Source organism: Melospiza melodia, chromosome 7 (genome assembly GCF_035770615.1).
Source record: "Melospiza melodia melodia isolate bMelMel2 chromosome 7, bMelMel2.pri, whole genome shotgun sequence".
Classification (NCBI taxonomy): Eukaryota; Metazoa; Chordata; class Aves; order Passeriformes; family Passerellidae; genus Melospiza; species Melospiza melodia.
The window spans coordinates 29,293,138-29,317,332 of record NC_086200.1 but is presented as its reverse complement, the minus strand read 5'-3'; the positions used below and the strand labels follow the sequence as shown (position 1 = coordinate 29,317,332).

Sequence of the window (24,195 nt, the reverse complement as noted above, 5' to 3'; positions counted from 1 at the left end):
TGACCCAGCCAGGCTTGGGGCAGGAGCAGGTCCAGGGGAGCCCCATCCCAGGCTCAGGCTGCACTGACTCCCCGCAGGTGACTCACTGCCCCCATGAATTAAAGATGGAGCTGCCACGGGCCTCTGACAGCTGCAGGGGGAGGATCCGGCTTTTATTTCGGGCTTTTTTCACACCACAAAGCTGGTCGTGATCCAGGAGATAACAGAGCTCAGCCCCAGCAGCGCCGTGACGAGCATGAGGCCGGGGGCGGATGAGGCTGAACATGACTCACTGCTGGCTCCGTTATGAATGAGGGGTGGGAAGGAGGGGACAGGGCTGGGAGCTGGGGAGGAAGGAGCTGCAAGGAGGGGGGGGAAGCAGGGAGAGGGCTCAGCTTCCCCTGGAAGTGGCTTGGGCATGGGTGACAGGGCCAGGGGTATGTCCCATGGGGACATCCTGGGGCTCAGCATCCCTCTGTGCTCCCCAACTCCAGGTGTGTTGGTGAGGTTGGGAGCAGAGCAGAGGAGCCTTAGTGCCAAGGAAAGGGACTCAGCATCCCTTTATGCTCCCCAACTCCAGATATGTGGTGGTGAGGCTGGGAGCAGGGCAGAGGGGCCTTAGTGCCAAGGAAAGGGACTCAGCATGCCTTTATGCTCCCCAACTCCAGGTGTGTTGGTGAGGCTGGGAGCAGGGCAGAGGAGCCTTAGTGCCAAGGAAAGGGACTCAGCATGCCTTTATGCTCCCCAACTCAGGTAGGTGGTGAGGTTGGGAGCAGAGCAGAGGAGCCTTAGTGCCAAGGAAAGGGACTCAGCATCCTTCTGTGCTCCCCAAGTGCAGGTAGGTGTTGGTGAGGTTGGGAGCAGAGCAGAGGGGCTCTGGTGCCAAGTAAAAGGGCTCAGCATCCCTTTATGCTCCCCAACTCCAGGTAGGTGGTGGTGAGGCTGGGAGCATGGCAGAGGTGCCAGGGAAAGGGGGTGGCATAGCACAGCCCAGGAGGGGACAGAGATCACTACAGCACCTCTCACATGACAGGGCAGACTAGAGCAGAGCCAGGTGGGCACAGCAGGGCATTGAGAGGGGCTCTGCACCCCCAGCACCACAGGAAATCCAAGCGCTGGCTACCAGGAACTCTGCAGAGGGACGCTCAGGATCCAGACTACAAAACACCCTCAACTCCCTCGCCCTGCCCACAGCTCAGAACCCCCCCAGCTCCCTCGGGCAGAGCCCAGAGTGCCCCGGCAGTACCTGGGCAGAGCTCACTGCTGCTTGCAGGTGGAGAGCTTGCGGATCTTGCTGCTGGCAGAGCAGGCCTTGCGGGAGGGGTTGGAGGAGGCGCTGGCGCGGCGCTCGCCCTTGGCCCTGGCGCTGCTCAGCTGCCCCGGCTCCGTCCCGTTCATGCACACGGCCTTGGGCAGCCCCCTGCCGCGGCTCTGCCCGTTCTGCCCGGCCTCCTCCTCCTCCTCAGGCACCTGTCCTGCAAGGGAACGGCCACAGTCAGAGGGGGCAGCAGAGCCGCCATGGATCCTGCTCCTGTTCCTGCTCCCCAACCCGGGATGTGCAAAGCCAGGTGTTGGGGAAGATGAAACAGGAAAGCCTTATAAATGTGATTGCCTGGCGAAAAGAGTTTGAGAATATGGAAACTGTAAGTGAGATTGAAATGAAAGCAAGCTCTGAGATCCCTTAGTTACTGAACAACAGGAAAATAATGGCGTGGCTGAAGGCAACCCCCTTTTGATGGAACATCCTCTGCTTGCTGACAGCTCCAAGGGTCAGAGCAGACCCTACTGGTTTGGCAGAAGGAGCCCAAAGAGGAGTTTTTAGGGTTTAAAATGTAGCACAGTATGGTAATGTAATGATTCTTATAGGCAGTATGCAAATGCTATAGGATTTGTATATTGTACTAGATTGGTTAGTGAGAATCAGAATATTCAATACAGAAGAAGATTTATTGTATTGTAATGGGAACCTCACTCTCTTACCCCTTTTGCTCTCTTACCCCTTTTACTCTCTCCCCTTCTCTTCTCTCAGCCTGCTCTGAGCTGTGCCTGGCAGCTCCCAGCAGGGCCCTGCACCCAGGCCCTTTGCAATAAACCTCAAATTCCAGGACCTGGCTGCAGAGATCTCTCATCTCCATCCATCCTGACAGTGCTACCCCCAACACTCCTACAGAGCTGGGAGCCTGAGACTGCACCTGTGCCCTGCCCCAGAGCTCAGGCAGCAGCTCAGCTCCTCTGGGAGTAGAGGGGCAGCAGTGCACGAGGTCACCCCTCTTTCCTCCTGCCTTCTGTGCAGGTCCCAGCCCCAGGTACCAAGCTGGGGGTGCCCAGGGGCTGGCAGTGTTTGCAGCCTCTCCTGGCAGGGGTTCAGCTGTGTCACCGTCCCCTGAGGGAACACCCCATGGGTGTCATCAGCCCTTCTCCCTCCTCAGCTCCGTGTGACTCAGCAGAGCAGGTGAAGAGCCATTTCCAGAGGCATCTCCTGCTGCCACAGCCGGGGTTTGGGTCACATCCCCTCACTCAGGGAGCGACACAGGGATGTGGCTGCATCCCAGGGTGGGATGAACAGGAGCAGGGAGCAGCCCCCAGCCCAGCAGAGGCTGAGGAGAGGCTTTGTCAGGTCCCTGGCTCCCCCCCACCGGATCCAGCCGAGGCAATTTCCTTCCAGCAGGAACGTCACGCTCCAGGGCCCTTCAGTTATGACTCAGAGGTTTGAGTGGAAGCAAAGGCTCTAAGACGATTATGTATAATTTTCTTTAAAGGATGCTCAATCCTTTCTCTGCCAAGGCTGGGCAGGACGTCAGCTCCGCTTGCGCCAACCATCACCCCACTGCTGGCACCTGGGGGGGCACAGGGCTGCTGGGAGAGCTGCTGCTCCTCTGGGGAACACACTGGGGGTCCCACCTCGGACCCCTGAGCCTTGCCACTGCCAGAGATGGGGAGGGAGGGGTGTATCCTGAGTTACACATACAATTATTTCCTGCTGGATCTCCCCCTGTACCCTCCCAGCGTTGCCACAGCTCCCAGGCACTGGCTTGGGGCTGCTTACCTGAGCACTCCTGCCATGAGAACAGACAGGGACTGACTGACCAGGGACAGCTCCTGGGTGCTGGCAGCCAGCCCTGGCACTGCTGGAGCTGGTGGCACCTGCAGTGGCACCACAGCTCCTGGTCCAGCCCAGCTCACCACAAGGGATTGCAGTGATGGAGGTGCTCTGGCCCCCAATGCCTCTGGCACTCAGGCAGTGACTGGCACAGCAGGAGGATCAGGAGCACAAAGCTCATGGATTCCCCCAGTGCCTGACCCCTCTGGAGCCCAGAGGAACCACCAGCAACCAGCTGTTGGCTGGAAAGGGCTCAGGAGTCCAAGTTTTAGAAGAGAAACATGGGACCAGAGCTTCCAGGCATGGAGCTCCATGGGTCAGGCTGCAGCACCCCAGAGCTCCAGGCTTTTCATGCCATCCCTCCATCCCACCAGCACAACTGCAGAGCCTCAAACAACCCCATTCAGAGCAAAGCTGAGCACTTCTCCTTCCCCTCCCTCGGCTGAACTCGGGCCAAGTCAATTAACATTTCTGACTGGGGAGGGAAAAAGAATCTATCCAAACAGCTCACTTGTCTTTTGTGTGACTCTTCCCTCCTCCCCTCCTTCCCCTGCTTCAAAAGCACAGTCCCGGGAGTCTATTATGGATATCAAGGAGGGAGGTGAATCGTGAGCTAATTTTACCTCCTTCACCAATGACAGTTGCTGACGTTCAAATTAATGAAAATAAAAAATTCAGCACGGGCTGAAGTCTTGGCAACTGCTGCCCCCGCGGAACCGCTGACCCAGCGCTGTGTCTGCCCGAGCAGCTCCTGCCCACCTCACCCTCAACCACCAGCAGGGCTAAAAATAATATAAATAAAGGCAGAGCTGAGAGAGGAACCAGCAACGTGGCTGCTCATCCCTGCCACCCCTCACATTCTTAATGGCTCCGCATCCAGCTCATTCAGGCACCAAAAAAGGTTTCAAAATAACACAGCAAAGAGGCTTTGAATTGCTGTTTGTCAGACTGAGCACACGGGCACGGTGAGCAGCCAGGAATGCAGTTTTCCTGAGCACCAGGCTTGGCTCAGAAGCTCCAGTCCTGGCTGTGTTTTCCAGCCTCAGACTGAAAAACCCAGGAGGAGCAGGTGCTGCAGGATGGGGCTGCAGCAGAGGAGGGGTTAATGTAGGACAGGAAAGAGCAGAGCTCAGCTTCTAGACCTGAGGCAGCACAAAAGCACCAAGCAAGACCAGGATGACCACATCCCTTCACTGCACAAGATGGGGAGAGGATTGTGCCTCCAGGCCACAGCCATCCTCTCCTCCACCCTCTCTGGATGGGATGTTTAACACCGATTGAACCAAGGGCTTGGAACATTTACATCTCCCCACAGAGCTGCATGAATCTTTAAATAACCCTTTAAAAATGAAAGCACTTCCTCAAAGCCCCTTCTTCCTCTGAAGAACACAGGATTTAATGAGGTTTCCTCTTTCCCCCCTCCCTCTCAAACCCAACAGCCACCCCCAGCCATGAGTCACTCACACTCCTGCTCTGGCTGCCCAGCAGAGCCACAGCTGAACTCATCCCCCATGCACACGGGGGCTTTTCATTTATATTTTAATATGGGATCACTGGGCAGGTTCAAAGGGATGCTGCAGGAAGACTTTGGTGGAAAAATTCACATTTATTCCCTCTGCAGCTGCCCCCACCTCTGCAATGGCTCACAAACCCACCGAGGGTCTGTGCTGGGACCCTCCTCACCCTGCTCCTCCCATGAGTGTTGAGGGGATTCCTGCCCACCACAAACTCTGCACATCCCACCTCAGCAGCCCCTCTCGCCCTTTAGATCTCTAATTCCTCTGAAACAGCACAAGTTACATGGAGAACATGGAAGATCTGCCTGTCATCTGCCATGACAGCTCTGATTCGGGTTTAAACGCTGCTGTTTGTATGAGGAGGGTGAAATTCCTGGTGTCAGTGTGATCCCTAACCTCAGATACCTGCCTGCATGGGGCTCACCCTGCTCAGCTGGGATGGACATGGAGCTGGGGAAGGCAAGGACCAGGCTGGGACCAGGGGATCCCCCAGGTGTGCCACAAACCCTGAAGGCAGAGTCATTTCAGGGCTCTGCTCACAAATAACTCATTCTAGCAAAATTGGTCCAAAGAATTAACTGTGCTGAACAGCAGAGCCCAGCAGCAGCTGTTGGTGGGAGATGGGAGGAAGCTGGCACAGGGGTAAAACTGGGATGGGCATCCTGGTTGATCAAATCAAGGACTGAGGAATCTGGAGCATCATGGCTCACTCACACCATTCCACAACCGAGAATCTCCTCTGCTGAAAGGATCATTCAGACCTCAAGGCCTTTCCTTAAAAAAAAGCTTTAAACCCCACCAAAAACCCCCCACAACCACTTCTCCCCTACCTGGTACTGTGAAGTCCTGAGTGTAGATGATATCATCTTCAATGTCATACAAGTCATCATCCTCTTCCTCATTGTAGCCATGCAGATCCTCCAGGTAAGGCACCGCCGTCATGCTCCTCCACCTGTCCTTTGTCTCAGGGCTGGGAGGGATGGGCACCAGCGCCTCTGCCTGAGCATGTTTCTTCCTAAACCAGCTGCAGAGAGCCCGAGGGCAGAGCTGGGTCAGTGCACAAGGCATGCAGGAGGCCTCCAATGAGGGTGGCCCCAGCCCACCTGGATATTCAGAGCTGGGAGTTCCACCCGTGCCAGGTAAGGAGAAAACAAAAGGTCTGGGCAGGTGTCAGGACTGGGATAGGGACAGAACAGAGGGACAGGCACAGAGAGAAGCTCAGGACCATTCTCTCCATCACCAACTCCAGCCCAAACTACCTGTAAGTTAAAACAAACCAGCAGAGCTGCCAGAGCTCCTGAGTTTTGTAATCCAAGCAAGCAGGACAGAAGGAACTTCCCCTATCCTGAAGCTGAGGCTGATCCAGCCCAACAGACACAAATTTAAAGATCTCAGCCTGAGAGGGGCACTTACTGCAGCAGTTTCCTCCAAAAGCCAGTTTGCACCAAGGCCACAGCAGAAATGTGAATACTTTATCTTTTTATCCCCCCCTGTCTCAAGGGACTCCTCTCACCACCAAACCCTGTGCTGCCATCTGGCCAGGAAAGGATATCTGAAAGCTGTTCCTAATCAGATCAGGAATCCAGCAGGCTGCTTCCAGCAGCATCCCAGAGCCAGATGGGATAAACCTCTTAGGTTTTCATCGTGCTCCCATAGCAGAGCTCTGACTCCAGACTGTCTGGGACATCTCCCAGTGCTGCATGTGGGCACCCAAAGTTTCCTGGAAGGCTGCTGGAGCCTTCCACACTCCCAATGACCCCCTAAATGTGGGTGGGAGCAGAAGTTCCTCCAGACTCAGGTACCTCTAACACAACTTTGCAGCCCACATGAGCCTGATGGGACACAAATGCTTCCCCCACCCTGCAGTTGGCATCCTGTAAACTCCTGGCCTCCAAGCACGGAGGAGGGCCTGAGCCAGCCCAAGAACTCTCACCAACCTGAGCCATCTGGTTTTTATCACCCCAGTTCCAAATTCCTTTCAGGAAGGAAGGCTGAAGGCACCTCCTGCGCAGAGCTGTAATTATCATTTTGTTCTAAGTCTTACACTGCTTTGACAGCCGGCCTAAAAAAAAAGTGGGATTCTAACAAAACTATCAGGGAAAGGAGAGGAGTGAGGAGATAAACAAATGGAAATGCAGCTACTGGGACAAATCAGGCAGGATTCAAGGGAGGGGTGAATTCTCATCCAGAAACTGCTTCACCATTAGCATCTTTAAACTGTTTTCTCTGCAGAAATGGAGTTTGGCAGCTCCTTGTTTGCAGGGAGGAAGGTGTTGTTTGGGAAGAGGGATAGAAGCTGCTTCAGATTTCATCTGGCAATTGTCACCTCCAGTCCCTGAAGGGGCAATAAAGGAGTTAAAGCCCATCCCAGCTGCTGGACAACATAATTCTGACCCAGGGCCCTTCCCAGATCCACGGATGGCTTCCTTGGTGACGTGCATGGCACACTGCTCTCCTAATGGGATCAATCCATTTCTCTTCTCTGGAGACTCTGTTCATTGAGGAAGAGATTGCCAGAACAGCAAATCCAGCCTGGGCTGATCCAGCCTGGCAGGATCAGCAGCACAGAGCCAGAGGAACCACCAGCAACCAGCTGATTTAGCCAGAGGCACTGGGGCTTGAGGGATCCAAACTCCACACCAGAGACCTCAGGAGAAGGGAATATCCAGGACAAATGAGATCAGAGTGATGGCTGCTGAAAGGAGAATTTTAAAGGGAAAAAAAAGCCTGGAAGTCTATGGCAACTGGTGTTTTTATTTTGCTGTATTTCAGCTCTGCCTCACTCTTCCCTCCTGTCCTACTTACCAGGAGAGTAAAAATAGGTTTTTATTAGCAGCAGAAACCTGAATCACTGTACTCCAGTCATTATGCTTCCATCCTCTGGGAGGTGATTTCAAACACTTGCATATGCATATATGGTAATGAGGATAGAGAGTGAAAAGAGAAATCCATTGAAGTTCTAAGAAAAATCAAAGACCTCTTGGAAGGAGCCTTGAGCAATTCTGTATGGTGTAGTGGAGTATTTGCTGGCAAGGATTTTCCAGCAGGGACAGACATTTTGCTTTCTGTGCTGGTGCTGGAGGTTGTCACTGAAGATTTGCACCTCAGCTGAGGACCACTGGCTTTTGGAACTGGAAACCAGTTCCAGAACTGGCCTGAGCCAGAGAGCAGCAGCTCCTGGTCAGTGATGGCCATGAGATAAAGCCTCTCCTCAACCCTGCCCTCACCACAACCCCAAATATGGCTGGGTCAGAGCTCTGCTGATGAGAGTTCCACCAGTTATTCCCAGTTTCAGGGATGTTTTCTGAGCCTACTGCACTGGCACACTCACAGTTACCTGGTGCTTGTGGCAGCTGCTTTAACCTTGAGGGTAAAGAAAAGATTTTGCATCTCAGAATTGCCCCTTGAGCAGAGCATCCCTCTGCAAGAAGCAGATTCCTCTCTGCTCTATGCTTCAAAGGGCTGGGAGTGGCTTAGAAATGCTTCAGAGTGAAGGCAGCAGTAGTAAGGGATTATTTCCTCCTATTCCACAAGCTCATTGAGGAGCCTGCAAAGCTCAGAAGCCCCAGGCAGCAGCAGCACAAGTGTTAATTGTGATCCTGCTAGGCAGAAGTGGCCAGACAGCTGCTATCAGCCACAGGGAGATAAGACACCAAGGGTCAAGGACTGAAGGAAAAAAAAAGGAATCTGGGTTGCCCAGTGCTTAATGAGCCTGTTTGGTTTGCAGCTCCCAAGCTCAGATCTCCCATCACAAGTCCTCCCTCTGCTCTTTTCAAGTCCTGGTATAAGCAAGGTTAAAATAAGAATCTTGTAAGCACAGCTGCAGCTTTCCAACACTCCCAGCTATTCACTTCCCATTTGGGTCACAAACATTGCACTTGGCTTGGTCTGCACAGGGATGGCTTTCTCTGAGAGCAGATGCCAAGCTGCAGATCCCTGCCCTGCCAGCCAGGGTCAGGATGAGCAATTCTCCACCTCCTGTGATGCCATGTAAGGGCCTCGAGCTCCCTGGAAGGTCACTGTCACCACAAGCAGCAATGAGCAGGGCTCCAGTTTAGCTCAGCTCCCTCACAGGCAATTGTGGAAGGCACACAATGTCCCAGGGAGAGGCAACACACACACACACACAGCAGTGTTCCTGCAATCACATTTCCTCACACAAATTCCCTGCCCTACAATCCCCATCCCAGGTGCACCAAAATTTTTGATATATATATATATATCTTGCTGGATCAAGAGATGTCCAAGCTCTTCAGTGAGGTTCAGAACAAACAAAAGTATGAAAACAGCAGCTCCTCCAGGCTGGTGGTAGCACCAAAGGTAACAGAGATCTGGATCAAGAGATGTCCAAGCTCTTCAGTAAACAGCAGCTTCTCACAGCTGAGAGCATCACCAAAGGTAACAGAGATCTGGATCAAGAGATGTCCAAGCTCTTCAGTCACGTTCAGAGCAAACCAAAGTATGAAAACAGCAGCTCCTCCCAGCTGAGAGCAGCACCAAATGTAGCAGAGAATGGCTCAGACTCCTGCAAGAAGTTCTGGAGATTCAGTCCTTTAACAGACCACGTTACAAAGCTGATTTGCAGAAGGTGGGTAAAAGAAGGAAACATCCCTTCCATGAAAATTGAGCCAGGTGCCTCAGGAAGGAAGAGGAATGCTTCTTTGTGTCCTGGCACTACAGAGAAGGGATGGGGAAAGCCCACAAGTGCACAGGCAGCAGCAGAGGCTCAGAGAAGCCTCTCTCCCTCCCTCCAACACAGCCCAGCAGCAGTCAGCCTCTGTAAAGGAGCCCTCAGCAGCACCACAGGGATTTCCAAGGGGTTTGGTACCCAGGTTTGAACAGCACAGCACCCCAGAGCCCACAGGAGCTCCAGGAGGGGAGCCCAGCCTGCAGTGAGGTTAATTTGCACCTCCACTAACAAAAAAGTGGAAGTGCCTCCCCTCTCGTGCTCTCAACTCCTGCAACGGGATCTGCGCCTGAACAAATTAAGTGTGACACTTGTAGAGAGGGAAGGGAAGATGGTTGCCTTGGAAACAAGGGACAGAGGTAGAATTCTGCATCCACTTCATCACTTGAAGTGCTGCAGCAGGTCAGTGAGTTAGTAACACAATGCAGTGTGTGAGCAGGAAGTCCTTCAGCAAAAGCACAGGGCAGAGGGGAGGTGGTGGATGATCCACAGGGAGGAGGTTGGAACTCCTGAGATCTTGGCAGCTTTTCCTCCCTGCCCTACAATCCCCATCCCAGGAGCACCAAATATTCACAGAGCTGAGCTATGAGCACTGGTTTTCCACTGAACATCATTCCACTCTGATCCTTCCAGGGAAAGCAGGTTTTCAGGCTCTTCCAGTGCTGCTTCAGGGGCTGGTTTCTGGCAGTTCCTAAATTCTGAGATGACAGGCTGGGAGAAGTTGAACTCATTTCCATTTCCAGCTCCAGGTCTGCTCTGTATGGACTGGGATGAACAGAGCAGCATTTTGCTTTGTCCCACTCCAGTAAAAGTGCAGAGACAGGAGTTTGATGCAGTTCAGCTGCAGGAGTGAGGAGGGAGGAAAGCAGCTGGCAGGGATGAAACTCAGCAGACTCTTCCTCCAGCATTCCTCTGCTGCTGCAGGGGCAAAAGCATTTGGAATAGCTGACAGGAATGATGGGAGGAATGGCTGGATTACCATTGCTGGGCTGCCTGGATGCCTTCCCTGCCTCCTGCTCCCTGTGGAACAGCACTCTGTGCTCCCTTGGTGCTTTCTCAGTGCCTCTGATTTCATCCCTGATCCCACTGCAAGGGCCTTCACACTTGATGGAAGTGGGGAAGGATGGATCCTGGGACACTCACACAAGCTCTGTGATGCTTCCCTTGGGATCACTGTCCCTTCCCACCATCCTGACACCAGCCTGAGTGCAAAACCCCTGCCTGGGGCCCAGGGGCTGCTCCTGCTGCTTTCAGAGCACTTTGATGATCCTCACTGTCCATATGAGTGAATCCCCAGGAACAGCAGCTCAAAGACATAAAAGGAGACTTCCAGCAGCATAGAAAGGCACAGGGTGATTCTGGTTTGAGATGGGATCCAGCCCAGCAGGGCAGCCTGGGGAAGTTGCTTGATGTTTTTCTGGTTTAGTTCCTGTCCTTAGCACATGTTTTTGCAGGGTGGAGTGCAGAGAAACCCACAATCATTAATGATTTACTCACCCCAATAGATGAAATCTAAGGGTTCTAGAAATCAAATGTCTTCTTACTAAAGTGCTTTCCCAATCCCTGAATGGCTGCCTGCTGTCCTGACTGCTGTGTTCCATTTACAAAAAAAAAAACAGGGTCAGGTTAAGCATCAGGGCTAAGCTTCTATTTAAAGAAAAGGCAGGAGAACCAAGCTCTGGATTCTTTAGCACAAAAAGAAGCTAGACAGACACATCCAGGGCCCAGGCCACAAGCTCTGCTGTGCTTGATGTAATTACTAGATGCCACAGCAGGAGGAAGGAGGCAATTACCAATAGGGGAGAAAAGCCTGTTAAAAAGCACTGGCTAAGCTCACACAAAACTACTAAGAGCCTAAGCCTTAGAAATGCTCCTGGTTTGCAGGTAGAGCCTTTCCTCAGCCCCTCTTGGTGCTGTGGGATGAAAAGCCTCAGCACAGCAGCTGAGGAGCTCAGTGGCTGCCCTGTGCTCCAGTTTCTTCAGCTTTCTAACTACAGGCAGCATCTCTGGAGACCCCTCTGTGCTTCCAGCTGGGCAACACTGACACAAAAAAATCACTGCCACGTGGGAGGAGGGCAAAATGGAGAATCTGGAATTGGGGAAGCAGCTCAGGCACCTGGCAGTGACCCATGAGGGACCAGGGCAGCTCCTGAGCTCAGGGGTGGCCACTGCAGCCACAGGAAGGGAAGTGCTTTTAGTGCTTTTCTCAACACCTACTGACGACTCCACAGATTAATTCCTGCTTCTTTGCAGTGCTTCCTGACAAAGCAAGGCAAGCTGGTGCCCTCTGGTCATGGCCACTGGTGCTGGGAGGGAAATGCAGCATTGAATGGGAGATGCCTGTGTCCAGAGCACCTGAAACAACCCAGGCATGGGGCTTGGCTACTACAACAGAGTCCTTGCAATAAATTAATCACCTGGGAAGCTCCATAAGCCTTGCCTCCCCAGCTCTGCTTGCACCCTGGTCCCTAAAATCCCTGTTGGAGCTGGTTCCATTTGCTCCCTGTGGAACCCCAGTGCATTTCAGGCCTGGCTGTGGCTCCTTGGGCACCATCACCTGACAGCACATTGCTTTTCCAAAAACACAAGAGGAAAGCAGTGCTGTTCTTGCAGCATGGAGTGGGCTCAGCACCACCCTGGATCACATCCTTGCTTTTACAGCTCCCTAAAGGATCAGGGAAGGCTCAGGGGCCAAGCAGCTGCAGTCCAGAGGCAGCTCTGCCTGTCCTCAGAAGCACTTCCCATTCCAAGAGCAGATAAGCTAATGCAGCCTCCGCAGTGAGGCAGCCTCATGATGCTTTTTGTTCTTGTACTTTTATCCGCCCAGGAAATCTCTGCTCAGAGCCTGCATGTTCAAACAGATCCTTAAAAAAAAACCCTCAGTGATAACGGGGCATTTCCCCCCCTGACTATGGCATGGAAAATGGGGGAGGATATGGGGGAGGGAGGACTGTGATATTAAAGAGAAAGAAAGAAAAAAAATATTTCCTATTGTCCTGGAACGCTTTTCCACATGCTGACTCCATATGGAGCAAATACCAGGGGATATTTCTGTCCCCAGACTGGCCAGAACTAACACACATTACTGAACAATCCTACTATAATAACACAGCCTTCAGGACCTCCTGTTCTGCTCCATTAGGACTTGCTGGCCCTCTGGAAAAAATTATCCAGAACCCTTAATTATCCAGAAGCAGGCATGCCACAAACAGACTTCCAACATATTCCTTATTTACTGCTTAGCAATTCCAGTGCTCCACCGGATGCTCTAATAGGAGGAAAAAAGCCAAGTGGAGCTTGCCAGAGCCCCAGCAGAGCTGGAGGACGGAGATCTAGTGACTTGCATGTGTCTGCTGTCAAAAGGAAAACAGAAAGTGAGAGCAGGAGCACAGGTAGAGGAGGAGCAGGAAGAGAACACTCACTTGTGCTGCCTTATCTGCTGTATTGAGAACCTCTTGGCTGGGTCGTATTCAAGCATTCCTGAAAAGAAGAAAAAAAGTCCAGGTGTGATCACAGACATTCAGTTGAGTCAAAGCCAGCACAAAGCTCTGCTCTCCCCTCCCTGACAGCCCTGCTGTGCCCAGTCCTGGCAGGATTTGCTCCACCAGCCACAGGAAACTCAGCATAAAATCCCAACCCATTGCTGAACCTGTTCCAGTCTGTCCCACCTGCAGGTACAGCCCATCCCTCCCTCCCAGTGCAGGGACTGAGGCTTGTCCAGCCCTCAGTCACAGCTCCAATCAAGATTTTTGCATTTCAGAGATAATTTCATTGAACCTCCTCCATGGAAGAGCCAAACCCCCAGGCACAGCATATGTCCACAGTGTCCCAGATCCTCTGGTCTAGTGGAATTCTATTCTGAGGTGCACCAGGGGAGAACCAACAACAAAAAAAAAATCATCCTGATGCCCATCCCTGTGCTCTGGCCAGGAATTGGATTTATGAGATCATCTGCTGAGGTAGCTGGGGTGGGTGGTGAGCAGAGCAGAGACAGGAAAAGCAGCTCATGCCTATTCTCTCTGGGAGAAAGGGAGGTGGATTCCTTAAACAGCCTCCTGGGATGCCCACTCTGCTCCACTGCCTTTCAGAAGCTTCATAACTCAGCAGAAGGGAAGGAGAAAATGTTGCCATATTCTTCAGAAATGAGCCCATGGAACCCTGAGAGTTTCATCCAGCAGCATCCAAGATATTCTCCAGTGAAGGTTCCAGGAATATATTCACCTCCTGAACATTAACCAAGCCTCATGACTGAACAGTACAAGGAGTTTTGCTTTTACTGGATGATCTCCTGTTGCTCCTCAAGCACTGTGAAGTCCTGAATAGGTTGCATGAAGAATGAGGGTTTGGAGATGGGTTGGAACAGGAGGAACCCATCACCAGCAACCAGAAAAGTTTGGGAAGCAGCACTCAGTGTCAAACAGGAATCCAGAAATTCAGGACAGGAGCAAAGAATGCAGAGAGCTGGGGAGAGCCAGGACAAGAACACACTGAGAACACAAAGGTGGGGGATAACTGGGTGGACATTTGGGAAGTGAGGGCTGGAAAGACATATCCTAGTACAAGCAGGAAGCTACAAGGGCCCTGGAGGTGAGAACCTACAATTCAAAGGTCATGGAAGAGATAAATCACCACAGCACATGTGACACCATAAACTGCTCCAGAACATCTTCCCTGTCAGTCTGCTCACATCACATCAGATCAGGACTTGGGCAAAGAGGGGGGATAGGACAGTACAGCGGGGAAAGACTGAAGTTACTTCACCTCCAGAACCCAAAATACACTTTGCCCTGGCAATTTGGGAAGGTTTATCCATGCTAGTGACAGCATTAAGAGCTTTAAGGCAGATGGGATCACTGCTGATCCACATGACATCACATGAAGGAAGTTAAAGCAATCCAGGAAGAGCTCTCCAGGTCACAGGGCAGAGCCCAATTCCTCACAGTTTTGGATTATTTGGACTGGGTTTTGAGGGTGGAAACTCTACAACACCCACCCCCACCCTCCCCACAAGTGCAACCTGTTCCAGAGCTCAACCCTGGCAGCAAAGGAGTTTTCTCACGTTCGGATGGAATTTCTCCTCACATTACAGAAAAAGAAAGAAGTTCAGAGGAAAAAAAACCCATCCCACACCTAATTAAAGAACCTATTAATAAGATGATCAGACAGTTTCACAGCTGAGCTTCCCAAATGAGTTGGCTTTTTTTTTTTTCTTTTTAAGAAATAGGGCTGCAAAGAGCTCTCACATGAAGATTAGGGGACAAATATTGGTTAGGTTCTCTTATTCATGTTATAAGAAACAGGAAGTCAGGACACCACCCACTCCCCCCACTGATTTATTTAAAAACCACACTTCAAGGTGTTTTTGAAATTGAAGGCATTTACCAGATGAAACTGGTACAAGCAGGAGAAGAAGCTGAAGGTAAATGATTAAAAGAGCAGAAGTCACAAACAACCACAGCACAGGGAGCTGTTACTCTGAAGCCATTAAAAAGGCAGAAAGAAAACAATCGAGTGAAAAGAATTTTTACTTCAATGAAAAACGACCACATTTGGGGCAACATCTGAAAGAAAAGTGTCCTCACTGAAAATGTACATTCATACATTCAGCTCTGAGTCACTGGTGGCAGCTCTGTGGCTCAAGTCCTGCACTGAGGAGAGGCTTCAGCAAGACAAAACATCATGTTCTATTCACCAGGCAAGTCATCCTGGAGCGCCCGCCCGCAGCCGCCGCCGCTCGCGGCCATTTAGGGTAAAGACTTCCCTGGAGTTTATCTGCGAGCAGGGATGGGACAGCCTGTGCCAGGGAATGCTTCAGGAGGCCCAACTCTGAGCTCTGCTCCCCAGAATTCCCAGAGGATTTGCTGTGTGCACACAGGGGTGGCACAGAATCACTGAGTTCAACTTGGGGCTGATCCCCAATTTGTCACCCTGAGGGTCGTGGCCAGGTGTTCTTTGGAGACCTCCAGGGGATGGGGGATCTAAACCTCACTGGGTGCCTGACAACTCCTTCCATGAGGAAATTATTCCTAAAATATGAAATCCCCTCATTGAGAATTATCAGGTATTAAACTGATAAGAACAGACAGCACACAGCTATGCCCAGATAGGGGTATCACGTCCTCTGCAGCACATCAACAGTTTCAAAATCCTTGCAAATCACAAGTGACAACCCAGAAATTGGAGATCATGGATCTGCCCTGAGCTCCTCACAAGGCCCAGCCCAAGGCAGAAACTGGAGATCATGGATCTGCCCTGAGCTCCTCACAACCCCCTCACCACACTCAGTGATCCTGGACAGGCACAGCTCCAGGGCAGAATTCCTGGAGCTCAGAACACAGGGCAGTCTCAGGTGTGGGACTGGAGAGGCAGGAAGAAACCCAACAGCAAAATTAACAGGCTCAACCTGGATTCCATTTCAGTCTCCGACTTGGATCAATATTTAACAAGCACTGTAAAAGCAGCGTGAGGCCAATCTGTAAATGAGGCAGGACCTTCTCCCTCTCCCTGCACTCAGCTGGCTGCTCTGGTCACAAACTCCCTCTGCAGGCAAATCTTGAGCCTGTGATCTAGGCCAGGCCTCTGGAAGGGCACACACAGCCCTGGGGACCCCTGCCACAGCAGAATTAAAGCATCCCACTGTCACCAGGATGCATCCTCTCACTGTCCCAGCAAGGAAAGGTCATGGAAGCGACAAAACAAACTGCTGAGGATCCAGCCACCATGTCCCAGGTCTCAGGGCCTGGAAATCAATCCAGATGCTGATTAATGCAGAGCTGCAGCCTCAGAGCTTCCTCTTCCAGTAAAAGTCTATTAGCCCAGGAGGAGGAAAGCTGACCTTGTGCATTTTTCTGGTCCAGAAGCAAAGTGCACAGGAGTTGATAAGCCACGGGCAGATGCTGCCAGAAGAACCTTAAGACTATTTATAAACCCTTCTGCCCTGACACATCTCTCCTGACTGCACACACAAAACAGCACCAGACCTTCTTTCCATCCCTGAAGAGTACAAATAAAGCTTCATCCCTGATTAGGGAGACAAAATGAGGAGCAGCATCCCAACTAATCTGGAGGATATACTGTCATGCGAGTCTCTTTACAAGCTAAATACCACTGAAGCTTTAAGTCCTCTAAACTCTGCTGTTCTGCAAAAAGGGAACAAAGATAAGAACAAGCTCAAGGGGAAGAAAAAGTAAAGACACACTACAAAAGTAGTCAACAGAAGAACAAAAAAACCTTACAAAGTGTGTTTGTGTTTGCTTCATAGCCTGGCTGTGGTGCCTGTGGTCAGCACAGCCCTGGCAGACAGAGGAAATGAGCATTTTGCTGCACTGAATTCTGCCTCACTCAAACCCAGACCAGGCACTGTGAGGGCTTTTAGAGCCTTTCAAATCAACACAAAGATGAGACAAAAGCACCAGAGCGACAGAGCTGAGCTGGGGGGGTGTCTGTGCTGCTCACACAAACACAGCCACCCACAGTATCTGATCCACAGGCAATGGATTCAGCTCCAGCCTGCTGCAGGAGGAGCAGGCACCCACCAGGAAATGCAGATGTTCTGGAGGAAAAGCAGGAACTAAATAAAGCATCCAGGTTTGTCACCATAGCTACGTGGTGCCACGGCTGCACAGCTCAGCCCTGGGCTTCAGCAGATGCTGGGGAGCTGCTCAGGCCTCCAGAGCAGGCAGAGCTGGGGCAATCCCACCCCAAAATTCATCCCTCTCGAGGCCACCTGGCATGTTGACTGCTAGAAAATGTGTCTCACACCAAGCAAGGGGAATATCTGAAGGTTATGCCAGCTTTTGCAATGTACACAACAAAATGAGGGATAGAAGACTGTTCTCAGGTGGGAGAGAGGACAGGAAAAGGGATCCTTAGGGCTTCCCACTGCCCTGAAAGAAAGGGGTCTGGTCACCTCCTCCCAGGCAAGCTCCTCTCCTTGCCAAACCCACTCAGCTCCCACCTCTGTGGAGCACAAGCACAGAAAGGATGCAGACAGACAGACAGCAGAGAGGATGCAGGAGGAGACTCAGGCTGTAAGAGATGGGCAAAGGGCACCACATTCAAGGCTCTGCCATGTAAAATCAGGCAGAGGGAAGAGTAGGTAATTCTGGCTCCAGCTCTCACGCAGGGGTGGGATGAGAACTAGGAGGGGAGTTATTGTGCTAATGAAGCACAAGATTTTAAGCTGTCAATATCCTCAGCAGAGGAAAAGAGAAAACTGCCACGCTCCTTTTCCCTGGGGGAAGCACTAAGTGCAGCTGAGAGGCTGATCACAAACCTCCAAGGAGTTCTGCTGGATGCTTCAGCAGAGCTGCTGCCGGACCAACAGGACTGCAGGGTTTGCTGCATTTGGGCAACTCCCAGCTGATTAAAATGCCACATTTGGAGTCAGCAGTGACAAGCCAAATGCCACAGAGAGCTCAGGCCACTGTTCCCCGGGGCTGGCAGGTACAATGTGAGGCACATCAGGCCGTGAGCAGCCTCTGTGTCAGGCTCAGGCAGATCCCGGCTGAGCCGAGCGCCATTGGAAGCGCTGCCTTATGTAACGCCTTCGGAGAGCTGCTAAAGCTGGCTAATGCTTTTGGAAACACATGGAAATAACTGATTTCATCGTTGGCATGGAGCCAGGCAAGCTAAAATAACCTCTGAGGGGGGCTGCGGGGGTCTGGCAGCTCCGCGGCGCTGAGGGGCCGGGGGAGCCCCGGTGGCGGCAGCGGAAGAGCTCGGACTGACAGCACCACCTGCCGCCAGCACGGCCGGCACCGAGCCAGGAGCTGGGGCCGTGCACCGAGCCCGGGGACCTGCACAGAGCCTGGGGACCTGAACCCAGCCAGGAGCTGGGGCCGTGCACCGAGCCCGGGGACCTGCACAGAGCCTGGGGACCTGAACCCAGCCAGGAGCTGGGGCTGTGCACCGAGCCCGGGGCTCTGCACCGAGCCCGAGGACCTGCACCGAGCCCGGGGACCGGCACCGAGCCCGGGGACCGGCACCCAGACAGGAGCTGGGGCCGTGCACCGAGCCCGGGGCTCTGTACCGAGCCTGAGGACCTGCACCGAGCCAGGAGCTGGGGCCGTACAACGGGCCCAGGGCTCTGCACCAAGCCCGGGGACCTGCACCCAGCCAGGAGCTGGGGACCTGCACCGAGCCCGGGGCTCTGCACCGAGCCTGGGGACCTGCACTGAGCCCGGGGCCCTGCACCGAGCCAGGAGCTGGGGCCGTGCATCGAGCCCAGGGACCTGCACCCAGACAGGAGCTGGGGCCATGCACCGAGCCCGGGGCTCTGCACCAAGCCTGGGGCCCTGAACAGAGCCCAGGGACCTGCACCAAGCTCGGGGACCTGCGCTGAGCCAGGGACTGGAGCTCTGCACTGAGCCTGGGCGACCTACACCCAGCCCTGGGGGCCTGCACTGAGGGGCCAGGGGACCTGAACTGAACCGGGAGCTGGGGACCTGCACCAAACCTGGGGACCTGAACCGAGCCAGGGGACCTGCACCCAGCCCTGGGGGACCTGCACTGAGCCTGGGGCTCTGCACTGAGCCAGGAGCTGGGGCCCTGCACCAAGCCCGGGGACCTGTACTGAGCCCTGGGGACCTGCATCCAGCCCAGAGCTGGGACCCTCACCCAGCCAGGGGACCTGAACCAAGCCCTGGGGGACCTGTGCGCAGCCGGGGCACCTGCATCCAGCCCCAGGGGACCTGCAGAGCTGACACACTGCCAGCAGAGAGGCACTCAGTGCCCCCCAGCCCCTCACCAACCCCAGAGAGCACAAGGAGCAGGAAAACCAACATGAAACAAGACAAACATCCTGAATCTGAGGGCTGATTGCTCACAAAGAGCTGAGGAGAAAGGAGAGGATGAGCCTGTGCAGAGGGCTGGGGAGCACAGCAGCACCTGGCTGTTCTGCTGGAGAGGAGGCACTGGGAATGCTGGTCAGGCTCTCCCACAGGTTGGAATTGCATCCCAGCTCCTGCCAAAGAGGCTCACCAGGCTGCACAGCACAACTGCTGCCCTGCCTGACTCAGCTTCCACAGGTAGAGGCTCTTCAGCACTAAACATCAAGCTGCTGAAATAAGTGATGGGAATAAAAAAATAAAAAAAAACCCCACGACTTTCTCCCCAGAAAGTGCCACTCTCCTGGTCCTCGTGGTCCTATCCCAGCCCTGCTGTGAAACTGGGCACTGCTACAATATCCTGCAGCTCTGAATTTGGGGAGAAGGAAACAAATGGGACTTGAGACAAGTCCAGAGGTGAGGCTGATGAGGAGGGACAGCAGCCCTGAGTACTCAGTGTGTGACATTAGGGAAAGCCTGGACACAGCATCACTGCTCTCACTGTCCTGCATCAATGCTATTATGCCATTTTAAATTTAACCCCTTGTGAGCTTTGCCTTTAGATGTAAAAGCTTCTCAGAGCACAGGCAGCAATGCAAAAACCAACTCTATCCAGCAGTGGCTGTGAGCTGTGCAGGGCATTGGTGGATCTCAGGAAAACACCAGTGCTGGAGATCTGCCAGAGTCTTGTAAGGCTATAATATAACCTCCATGACTAAAAGGATCCCATATCCCCACAAGACATTTGGAAGGAAGCTCTGGCACTGTGCAATCGGAGGAGTTGTTGCCTCTATAAATGTTACCCCTTTTGGAACCAGCTGGGAAGACTCACCTCTCAATAAGTCTGAGAGTGGAGGACCACAATCCTCTGGAATTGTGTAGTCGCCTTTCCCGATGTTTTCAAATAATTTATAGATATTATCCCCTTCAAAAGGGTACAGACCCGTTGTGATGTTGTATCTGTGAAGGCAGAAGGAGAAGCAGGATGAGAAGCAGCCCACAGGTACTCAGTTTTTACCTGACTACATAAGCCAAAAGCAGCCAAGGGGAAACCAAAAGAGGAATATTTGGCAGTATGTGCAAAACCTCTTTAAGGTTTAGCCTGCCTCCATCACAGTCTGGGACAGCAAAAACTTCAAAACAAATACTGGAGATACTTGTGGCTTCTGTTACTGCCCTGGCTGTGCCTCTGGGAGCTGAGCAACAGCTGCAGAGTCACTCATGGAGAGCAAAGATCCCCTTGTGCAGAATTACAGATACTTTGGGGAGCATCAACCCACCCACAGGAGTGAGCAGCACCCCCCCCTCACAAGAGCAGTGATGACAGAGTTGGGCCAGCACTGAGCTATCTGAGCGTGTCATTAATTGTGAAGTTCCTGGGCACTCACAGTGTCACCCCTGCAGACCAGATGTCGACTTTAAAGCCTGAAAAGGTGTCAAGGCCATTGGCAATTTCTGGGGGCTGGAATGCTGGCGACCCTTGGCTCGTCCTGCACGTGTCGTCCTCCGCAAACGGATGCAATGCCTGAGGCAGGAGAGACCAAACAGTGTCAGCCTTCCAAGGAAAACAAACTGTGACTCTTGGAAAAGTTCCACCTGGGAAACAAAAGGGGAAAACTCCTCTACTGAACATCTACAGATGATAAGATCATGCCACCACAGCAGCCACACGCCACAGTGACAAGTCTTGCACCTCTCCTACCTAAGAGAGATTCCATATAAAAAGAAGGATAAGGTTATGCAGCTTATCCCCATTTCCCCCCACTTTTGGGCTCATCCACGATTGACATCTTCCTTCTCTCTGTGTTTCCTGAGCAGAGGTTTCATGCTGTTACCAAAAGAAGTGCTTTGGCAATTGCAATAAATATTCAGAGTCACTCACAGCACTCTGCAAGTGCAACAGAACAAAAGCCTAAATGCACAATAAATCAATGACACCACAGAGGTGACCTCAATCTAGAATGTCCCATTCTGATTTTGCTGTGCTTCTCACATACCTCTGCTACTCCTAAATCAGATATTTTTAGTGTCCCATTGGTTGTTAGCAGGAGGTTCCCAGGTTTTATATCCTTGTGGACAATCCCTTGGCTGTGCAAGTATTCTAAGCCATCTATAAGCTGACAAAAGTACCTGCAGAGAGAGGGAGAAGGGGAAAATAAATCAAACACTTTTAGCCAGTAGAAAGGAGCTTTTTGCTGTGGTCAGAGACTCTGGGGCATCATCATAACCCACACGCAGCCTGGCAGTTGTAGAGGCAAGTGTTTCATCTCATAATACCCAGAAATAACATTAATGTGCCTGAATTTCACTTAGGCTGTCTGTAATCTCAGAGATCTCTTAAACTAAAATGACAATATGACTATAAAATGATGTAGTTGCCACAGATTTGCTGCTTTGCCCTGATTTGATCCTGACAATGTTTTTGTTATCTATTCCCAGAATTCTCATGTTTCTTTCCTTCAGGAGTAAAAAGGGCTCCAGCTTAAGCCAGCTAACTACTCCAGCTACCAGATCATGCTGGATATTGCCAATCCCTAATCCATCCCAAGGCCTTTAAAGTCTTTTCTGATGCTGAACTGTGGCTTGACCTCCATTTAGGCAGGAGATTCCCCCCTCACACCCCTTGGCAAGGCAAGAGCACAGGGAACAGGGGGGGTTGTTGGGCAGCTCAGGAAGTAAAATAAAAATAACAGAAAAATCAATAGAAGGATGGTTTTCTTCCCAGAATCTAAGGGCAATCCCTGCTGGCCACTTCAAGAGCTTTTCACTTCTTTTGCATGGGTGTAAAATATGAAATTACTGCACAAAGCCAGGTTTGCTTTCAAACACAGTCTGAGCAGAGTGAACTCAAGAGAACACAGTGGAGAGAGGAACAGAACTTACCCGTGAGCCTGAAACACTGGAAACCTCTTTTCTGGGACACTGTCCAGCATTTCCTGCATCCCACACACACAGTACTCCATCACCATATACGTGAGGGCAGAGTTAAGGAAGCTCCAGGGTTAACACTCAGTGTTAAATAAACATCCCTCAGAGGGAATGGCTGCACTTCCCAAGTGCTGAGGGAATGTTCCTCCAGCTCCCACAGGACAGGAAAGCACCTACAGGAAAATCCTTCTGCCAAATGAGCATCTGCAGCTCTGTGACCAGACCTGGAACAGGATGGGAACTCCATAACCAGACCTGGAACAGGATGGGAACTCAACTCCATGACCAGACCTGGAACAGGATGGGAACTCCACTGAAAAATAAGCTGGAGATCTCACAGGCATGACAGAGAACAGGGAAATACCTTGAAGTGGGCACAGAAAGTTGGGAAATCCCTGGCAGAAGAGCTGCAGCCCATTCCCCCAGTGCCCTGGGTGCTCTGCAGCTCAAAGTGAGCTCCCACCACCTTCCCCAAAGTTGGTTATTCCTCACTCCCCGTCCCAAACAATCCAGTTGTGTGCTCTGTGGAACAGCTGCTGCTTACCCCCAGCTCCACAGGAGTATTTCAGCAGCAGGAAAAAGGATCCTTGGAGAGCTGAGAAGCTTTGTGAAACCACATGGATAAAAACAGTTACAACAGAATGCCAAGAGCTGCTGGCACTTTGCAGCATTTGCTCCCTTGCAGCATATTCCAGTTTTTATCTCTGTAAGCTTTAATGTTGGGGCCAAAAAAATGGGAACCAGACTGCCTGATGTTGTAGTTGCCTGTTTCCTCCTCTCCCTGGGCTTTTGAAGGCAAAGTTTGGTTTGGAGGGGCCTGGAAGAACAGACCTTGGGACATTGGGGAGTGTCCTGACAGAGCAGAGCTGCCAGGGCTCCCCTGCAATCCTGAGCATGGTCAGTTATTCCTCCAGGCAGTTGCTTTCTTAACCTAAACCCAAAATAAGTTAATTTTGCTCCAAGAAGCCACCTGAGGTAGAAGAGGCAGAAGGGACACTCCTGCCCTGAGCTGAAGACTCTGCTGCCCTCTGTTCCATCTAGCAGCTCCAAACACTGAAAACTCATTAAATTCCTGCTCCATTCCCCATGAGAGACCCTAAATACTCTAAATTTACCCTAAACCAGAATTTATGATGTGTATGAACATTCTCAGTAAATCAATAAAAGCAAGAACAGAAGAGAGAACTCCCAAAATTCATTCCTAGCCTGGAAGAAATCTGTGAACTGCTCCTATCAGAGTGATTTGGAATATATCAACTCTCCCACTGTCAGGAGAATAACAGTGGTGGTGGATAATCCAGAGCAGCTCCTGGGGAGCAAAGAGGCTCAAGGACAGCCCTGGCTGGGTGTCACTAACAGCCAGGCTGCTCCTCACCCCTCCCTGGTCACTGATCCCCTTCAGGTTGATCAATCAGATTAGAGAACAGACTTCCAGGCTGGAGCAGATCTGTTACAGGTGCCCCAAGCTCTCAGTTCTCCTCCTCAAGGGTTTCTGCTCCCACACTCAGCTCCACACACTGGTAATGGGATCCCTGGGATGCTGCTCATGGAACTGGGTTCATTTTCTGCCTGGATGAGCTCTCCATTCACCACTGGCTCTGCACTCCCAGCAAACTGCCCTTAAATACTGAAATTCATTGATATTTTTAATCCAGATGCCACAGCTTTCCCTTTCTCACACACAAAAAAAAAAAAAAAAAAAAAAATCACTGAAGGTTTTTATTAGGTGAGTTGCTCAAATGCTGTTTTAACCTGAAGTGAGCCTACAAAAAAGATGGAGAGGGATTTTTTAGAAGAGGACACAGTGACAGGACATGGGGAAATGGCTTCACACTGACAGAGAGGTGGGTTAGATGGGAGATTAGGAAAAAATCTTCCCTGTGAGGATGGTGAGGCCCTGGCAGAGGTTTCCCTGAGAAGCTGTGGCTGCCCCTGGATCCCTGGAAGTGTCCAAGGCCAGGCTGGAAGGGGCTTGGAGCAACCTGGGGTAGTGGAAGGTGTCACTGCTCATGGCAGGGGTGGGATGGGATGAGCTTTAATGTCCTTTTTAACCCAAGCCATTCTGTGACTCTATGACAAACAGCTCAAGCCTGCAGTGCACTTCCAGCAGCAACACAACACTCAGGTGGGGACAGAATCCTTCCTTCCACAGCCCCA

The 24,195-nt window shown here is 51.9% G+C and overlaps 1 protein-coding gene across 1 annotated transcript in view; it reads right to left on the bottom strand.

Moving 5' to 3' along the window:
* Positions 1-24,195, bottom strand: part of STK11 (serine/threonine kinase 11) — a 33,341-nt gene that overhangs the window by 1,558 nt on the left and 7,588 nt on the right. The window contains exons 3-9 of the mRNA XM_063161032.1: positions 21,994-22,083; positions 21,108-21,240; positions 20,499-20,635; positions 19,943-20,070; positions 12,706-12,763; positions 5,427-5,620; positions 1,226-1,454 (exon numbers count right to left, since the gene is read on the bottom strand). Coding sequence (XP_063017102.1) covers positions 1,237-1,454; positions 5,427-5,620; positions 12,706-12,763; positions 19,943-20,070; positions 20,499-20,635; positions 21,108-21,240; positions 21,994-22,083 — 958 coding nt within the window. The 3' untranslated portion in view covers positions 1,226-1,236. The remainder of the gene's footprint in view (positions 1-1,225; positions 1,455-5,426; positions 5,621-12,705; positions 12,764-19,942; positions 20,071-20,498; positions 20,636-21,107; positions 21,241-21,993; positions 22,084-24,195) is intronic.